Source organism: Anopheles coluzzii, chromosome 2, assembly GCF_943734685.1.
Source record: "Anopheles coluzzii chromosome 2, AcolN3, whole genome shotgun sequence".
Taxonomy (NCBI): Eukaryota; Metazoa; Arthropoda; class Insecta; order Diptera; family Culicidae; genus Anopheles; species Anopheles coluzzii.
The window spans coordinates 120,356,804-120,363,539 of record NC_064670.1 but is presented as its reverse complement, the minus strand read 5'-3'; the positions used below and the strand labels follow the sequence as shown (position 1 = coordinate 120,363,539).

At 46.7% G+C, this 6,736-nt stretch overlaps 2 protein-coding genes across 5 annotated transcripts; one reads left to right on the top strand and one right to left on the bottom strand.

The window, feature by feature from the left end:
* Positions 1–1,339: 1,339 nt before the first annotated feature.
* On the top strand, positions 1,340–2,646 carry LOC120948741 (fas-associated death domain protein). Its single transcript, XM_040365428.2, has 2 exons — positions 1,340–1,960; positions 2,031–2,646. Exons 1-2 carry the CDS (start codon positions 1,609–1,611, stop codon positions 2,444–2,446), a joined length of 768 nt encoding a protein of 255 aa, XP_040221362.2. The 5' UTR covers positions 1,340–1,608; the 3' UTR covers positions 2,447–2,646.
* Positions 2,647–6,602, bottom strand: LOC120948740 (eukaryotic translation initiation factor 4E1). 4 transcript variants are annotated; one of them, XM_040365426.2, is made up of 4 exons: positions 6,437–6,602; positions 4,909–5,289; positions 4,754–4,841; positions 2,647–4,675 (listed from the first exon to the last, which is right to left on the bottom strand). In XM_040365426.2, the coding sequence occupies exons 1-4, from the start codon at positions 6,464–6,466 to the stop codon at positions 4,515–4,517; spliced, it is 660 nt and encodes a 219-aa protein (XP_040221360.1). In that variant the 5' UTR covers positions 6,467–6,602; the 3' UTR covers positions 2,647–4,514. The 4 variants fall into 4 exon arrangements, with proteins under 4 accessions (XP_040221360.1, XP_040221361.1, XP_040221357.1 ...); XM_040365427.2 differs by having other exon boundaries at positions 4,909–5,286; XM_040365423.2 differs by lacking the exon at positions 6,437–6,602 and adding an exon at positions 5,366–6,364.
* Between the last annotated feature and the right edge of the window lie 134 nt (positions 6,603–6,736).

Sequence of the window (6,736 nt, the reverse complement as noted above, 5' to 3'; positions counted from 1 at the left end):
TTGCTCGTTCGCTAATCAATGTTTGTAATAATTTTAGTGTGTTCTCCTATTTAAAGTGCAGTTTTTATTAATATTTCGCATTTTTTTGCGCATTGTTTGACAACATCCGATTTGTTATTGATCAATTTGCTCCCGTACAACATGGTGAGGCTTTTTGACGTTAGAAATATCGCCGCATCTCGCTCATTTTCGCTACCCTTCCTTCACTTGCCTAGAGTCGATCGTTTCAAAATGAGGCTAGAAATACACGAACCGAGATCGTCGCGGTACCGCGAAATTCGCGCCTTGTTTACAACAGTTGTAGAACAGTTGAACTGTCAAATTTTCTGCGCCTGCTGTTTCTTCGCAACTTCGGTATTGTAGAGATTTTCGCGGTAGCGCGAACCGATTATTTTTCCTTTTTTTTCTGGTGGACTTGCTAGAAAACTCGTGTCGAGAAACGAGTTTTGTATTTAATTTTGCTTAAACTTTGTTAAATAAGTAATTTATTTCGCAAATTGATAAAAAAATATTTCATCTTGGCACATTCAATCGTCGTCACCAGACCAGACACATATGCAATGTAGTGTCAACCAGAGAGAGGGAGGAAGTGGTGGAGTGTATTAATTTTTTTGGCCATTTAATTTTGTCCTCCAACACAATCGCACACCAGCGTGAGATTGTTTGGGTGGGTAGCCATTTTGAACCCTCAATACCCCTCGCAACGCCTTTCAAAAACGCTCGCCAGCGAAGGCAAATCGCACCTATTTGGAGCATTGGCGAGCTCGAGAAAACCTGGCCTACGTACATACTGGGTGGTTGATTAAATCCACATAGGGTGGTTAAGATTGAAACGAATAATGTTTTTGATTCAAAATTATTCAAATGAAAGATCACCAAATAAACAAATTCAACTACAGGCGGTCCCCGAGATACACGGTACCTCTTATACGCGGATTCGGAGACACGCGGTTTTCTAAATTTGACAATTCTTTGAGCAAATTGTACTGATTTGACACATCAATTGCAAATTGCCAAATAATTTCCGTTTTGATCGAATGTTCAAAACTATTTCAAAAGGTTTAAAACAGTTATATTCAGTCAGAATCATATCAAATAATTCATAAAATGACTAAAACCGCCCCCTCCTTGCAAAATTACACGAACATTTGTGATATTTTAGCTGGAAATCACGAGATTCGACTTACGCGGAAATTCGAGATACGCGGTATTTTGCGGCCGTTTTCGGTCCCCATTAACCGTGTATCTCGGGGACCGCCTGTATAGAAAGTAAGGTTCATAGTTTTACTGCTACTTATAGCGAAAGAAACATAAATCACCGTTCATACATGGAATGCGCCCACCAAAAGACTTTGTATAACCGCGACCTCTGTCTGAATCAACTTGGCAAAACTGTGACGTCCAAGCTTTGCTCAATTGTTTTCGAGAAAAAAGATACTAAAAGTACGAAACTTTACAATACATTCTTATTCCTATGCCGAAACGTTGCTTTCACCGTGATTGCTCTACCAACACACGCTTCACATCGTGCTGATCTTCACACTGCTCATCCACAAAGTGTATTTATATCAGCAGACCAGCCCCGGAGTGCGCAGGTGCACCGCAGGGATGGAACGAATATCCGTGCAGGATCATCGGTCGGTGTACGAACGGTTGTGCAAGGATTATTTGAATTTGAAACTGTTGACACAGAATGCCTGCCACGGTCCGGAACGTTTGGAGCGCTGCAAACAATCAGTACGGCAAGATATCCATTCCTGTCGCAAACTTTCGCGTATCACCCAATTCGAACAGCTTGTCGCGTTAATGGAGCAGAGAAATCTGCTAAGCCTCCTGAAGCCGGATCTGATCGAGCGGTTTGTGCTGGCACTGGACACAAAAGAGGTTGGCGGCGCACTCACCTCCTACAGGGATGTGCTACGATCGCACTATGAACCTGTTCGTCGGTTCTATTTGGAAGGTATTTCTCATTCTCTCTATGGAGTTGCAATTCCTTATCTCACCTTATTTCATCACATCTTTTTTTTTAGATCTACGCCACCGGGATCGTCGAACGCTGCTGGAGAAGGAGGTAGAAAGGATTAAACTGCAAGAATCCACCGAACCCCCAGCAGTAACGCCACGGCCGCCCACTGCAACGACAAACGCAAAGCGCGATGCGTATCTCCGGCAGCGTGAGGGCATTTACTCGCTGCTGCAGCTTGAAATCGGCAAAAGCTGGAAGGTGTTTGGCCGGTTTTTGAACGTCCCGGTGGGCGAGCTGGACGAAATCGAGGAACGCAACAGGCAGGATCTGAAGACGCGCATCTACGAGACGCTGGAGCGGGCCGAGATGCAGTACGATGACGCTGCGCTGGACCAGTACGTTGGCGTGCTGCTGAAAGCGCTGGAAAGCAGCCGGCGGAAGGATCTGAAAAGAAAAATTGAAACCATGTTACAACGATAGAGTTCCGGAGAGGGAGCAGTACAAGATTCCCTTTAACACTTTACCTTTTTGGGGAGATAAGCAAAAGCTGAATGTGCTCATAAGCAACAAACGAATACATTGAGTCGTTATTGAATGTTGCTACAAGATATGTGATAATAAACATTAATTTCGGTTTTGATTAGAATAAAAATATTACCGCAAAACGCTCACACACCATATTTTGAATCAATGTTTCATGTTCTATATTTTTCGCAATTGGTTTTCCTTGTTTTTTTTCGCACTGTATATAATTTACGAATATACCTTGATTAAACATAAAAAAGAGTAATATAAACTGTATTACAAATTAATCAATCAGCAAATCAGCTCCCTGTTCTATGCGAGCGAGCGTGTGTGGTTGTGTGTTCAGCCGAGTAATGCTTATTTATATTCAAATTATTCCATAAACAATAGTACAGAGTAGATTAGTAGAGATAGTTCCAGAAGTAGTAGTAGTAGTAGTAGTAGTTGGTAGTTGGTAGTACACATGTGTTTTCAATACATAATCGCAACATCCATTCTATGGTATAACCTTAACTAGCAAAAAAAAAAACATACGTACCAGCGCAAAACGAAGCTCTAGCTCTCCTCTCCCGCACACACCACCATCTCAAGTCCGGCTAGCTAGTAGCGGCGCAGCTTGGACAGCGGATGTGTAATGCATATTGATTACGTGTCTTCCTACTCCTTCTTCCGCTTTTTTCTCTCCTTTCAGTACGTATCCCTTTTCTTTACCGACTGTGTTTCGTCGTGCTAAGCTACGAACGTTCCACACGAAACGAAACAAAACTCCCCCCGAAAAAAAAACTGATTATAACGATCCGGCTTGAAGACTATTCCCTGCTGCTCGCTCTGTGTAGCCGTAACGGATGAATAAAACAAACGAAAAAAAAAAGTATGAAAAGAAGCTACGTAACCAGAAGAGAACCTTTCCTTGCACCCAAGCGCACTTAAAGTTTCTGTTGCTTTTTTTCTATTAATCTGTACAAATCGCATACTGTACTTCTCTCCTGCTTCATGCCCAACACTTCTGCGTTGCATTCACGGGTCCGCGGTTGCTTCGATCCGCAAAAACTACACACACCGTCGCCGTGCGGCTTTCTATTTCTCTACTCCGGACACACACTCCCACCCTTCTCACACCTTCTTGCCGCCGGCTGCACTATAGTTTGGGCCTTCTTCTTGTTCTCCCATTTCTCCTGTGTTTCGCCAATATTAAGCGCGTACAATCATTGGTAAAGCTTGGCTGAAAGAAAACGAAAACAAAACCTAACCGGATGAGGGCAGACGTTTGCTGATTGAACACACATACACTCGTGGGCTTTCCTGGCTTACACGCTTCGCTTCCCGCGCACCACTGGCACCACAAGAGAAAGGAAAACGGCGTGCATGTGTTAAGATCGATGCACGGATTCACGGAAAGCGCCGGTTGACCTATATTTCGTTTTTCTATTTCCACGTGAGCAATTCATTAGATCTATCCTACACAATTGCGTCCTCCCGCCACTTGTCCCTACGCAAAATCGACCGGCAGAATGTGTCGAACGATCGAACATAGTACCATAGTTTGGTTGTTGTGTGTTACAATCTTGGCTGTGGGGAGGTATAAATATCAATCGCACAATGCTTAAAGCATCTCTCCCTCTCTCTTTCTATGCGCCCCCCTAGTTGACCGTTTTGATTGCGCTGCGTCGATCGATCTATCTTATTTCCCCCGCTAAGCTCACCTAAAAACAATGCTCACTGATCCACAACACGCGCTCTAGCAGCCCCGCGTTAGGCTAGGTAAAAAATGAAATCCCTTTTTCCTGTGAATATCGATGTCGATTGTGTGTGTTGTGGTGCAGTTTCGTTTCCTCGATCGCTTTCGCCTTTCCTCAATCGCACAGATCACCCACCTTCGATCACTACACACACACACACACACACGTACACATGTCCAGCAGTAGTTGTTAGCTCGTTCGTCATCGCGTCGTGTTGATCCGCAAACAAACCATTGGGTTTCGGACACGAGAAAAGGGCTCCGGAGAGACGGCTCGAATCAAGATTAAACGGTGTACGTCGATTTCGTCCCCGACGAGGACAGCTTCACCATCGTGTCCTTATGCATTTGGTAGTAGATGTTTTCTCGCAGGCCTAATCGCTCCTTGTACGTTCGGCCGATATCCAGCACGGCGGCACGATTATCATAGTCAGCGGTCCAGATGGCTAAAAAAGGCAACAACAGTTAGTAATAATCAACGCGCAGGAAAATTCGCCGCATACTAAACACCATAGAATACTTACAGATTTTATCAATCTTTTGACGAACGTTCACCGTAGCACCGCATATCTGATCCGAATGTTCGAAAGTCTCTCCAATCAAGCAGAGTACCTATTTGGAAAAATGGGGAAAATGAAACTTTTCTGACCTACTGGCATCTCTCCCCGCCTCCACATACCGTATCCAGCCAGCATTTGTCCGACAGGCGCTTGTTCATGCTGATCGTCCATCGGCCACCGTGCTTGTTCGCGTCGTCCTCCCACATCGGGCGGATGTGCGACTTGAACAGCATGTAGTCACCGCCCACCTTGATCTCGGACGGGCCGCGGATGTGATTGAACAGGCTCCAGAAGTCCTCCACCGTCGAGAAGCTGGTCACCTCATTCATCGAATCGGTCCACTTTTTCGTGCGGTCCACCTCGAGGTACCACAGCGTCCAGGTGTGCTGGAGCGGATGCTTGATCAGACACTCCGGATCGATCGACTCCGGTGCGTTCGACTGCTCGGCCAGCTCCTGGCTTTGTTCCGTAGTTTCATTTTCATTCTGCTGCTGCTGCTGCTGCGAGCAAATGAGAAAACAGAACACTCACCCGATTAGAAATACGGACGGATTGTTGCAGAGGGTAATTGGTTACGGAAAGATAATTATTAGCCGGCACTACTGCTCTCACGCTGTTGTTCCAACGACCGTTCGGCCCGTTACGATCGGGCCAGCTGTGAAGCCTTCCCAAGGAGGAAGGCTTCTGAAAAGCGATCCTTCCACTGTACATCTTAACCGTGCGACACAACTTGAACGAATAAAGGCATGGTTTCTAGCATGGACACCCCTACCGCTCTTCACAGGCTACTGCGAATCGTTCGAACGGTTCGCAACAAGTAGTAGCGGTGTGGCCCCGGTGTATCCCTTGGTTACCGAGCGCAGGGACAACATTTTTCGCTCAGTTTTGCCTGGCAACAAAGAGAAATCCTTTCGCTCGCTCCTTTGGTTTCTTTTTTCTACACGCACTCAAAATTTCCACTCCACCTTTCTCGCTCACTCCAACGCTAGCGGGCCGGGGGCCGTCTGTCAAAAGGTGTACCACCACCACCACCACCAAAGAAGTGAATGCAACTGCGGAAAGATAACCTCAAAGTCCGAACCCCGTTGGCAGGAGAAACCCGGGAATTCGTGTCATTTGGAGCGGTCGCGTGGCGGCTTAATTAGGGCAGGCGGTAGGCAATGCAGCGGCACAAACGCCACCTGGCCACTTTGGCCGTGCCGGATCGGTTCTGGGGAATGGTTTCCCCGCTCGCAAAACGGAACAATTTATGCCATATTTGGGGAACATACGAGGGACACGGTCACAAGTGCATTCCTCACGGCCGTACGCTCGCTCTCTCTCCCTCTCTCTTTCATTACCGCACAGCGGCGGATTACACGTGTGCCGTGATCGATTTTCCAGCTCTCGTCAGCTATCCCATTTTCCGATCGCGCGAATCACGACGTCAAGGCACGGGCCCACCATACGGCACAAAAAGGGCGTTCGTCGGCAGTGTAACATTATGCAAAGACACACGGGGCACCCTCGTGAGAAGGTCGCCCATTCTTTCACTTCAATCGCGCGCACACACACACACGTACACACGCACACGGCACTTGGTGAAAGAATACGAGGCATGATTTTTTTACGGTCTCCGACGGACGAACTCGTAATTCAATGATTTACCTCGGTTTCTTCATTGGTTTTGCCAGCCATAATCGGACACTTGAGCTAGTTTTCGATATTTTACGTGCAAAAAAAAGGAAAGAACTTCAGTGAAACTGCCAAACCAGCAAGATAGCAGGCTCCGCGATGACGCTTCAAGTCGAGCACTGATGGAAAGTGCTCGAACCGTAGCTGACAGGAGTGCCGTCGAGCGGTCGCGCGACCGTCCGCTGTCAAAGTCAAGGTGCGTATAGATGCCGGTAAAGCTGTGCCGCTTCAATCACGAAACGGGTGTGCGACGCCATTGCCACCAGAGAGAAA

Bases quoted from the DNA above. Each gene is read 5' to 3' on its own strand.
- LOC120948741 (XM_040365428.2), top strand. From the start codon at position 1,609: ATGGAACGAATATCCGTGCAGGATCATCGGTCGGTGTACGAACGGTTG. The intron at 1,961-2,030 runs GTATTTCTCATT...CTTTTTTTTTAG, and splicing joins TCGTCGGTTCTATTTGGAAG to ATCTACGCCACCGGGATCGT.
- LOC120948740 (XM_040365423.2), bottom strand. From the start codon at position 5,500: ATGTACAGTGGAAGGATCGCTTTTCAGAAGCCTTCCTCCTTGGGAAGG. The intron at 5,290-5,365 runs GTAACCAATTAC...ATTTGCTCGCAG, and splicing joins CGGCTAATAATTATCTTTCC to CAGCAGCAGCAGCAGAATGA. The intron at 4,842-4,908 runs GTATGTGGAGGC...TTTTCCAAATAG, and splicing joins ACAAATGCTGGCTGGATACG to GTACTCTGCTTGATTGGAGA.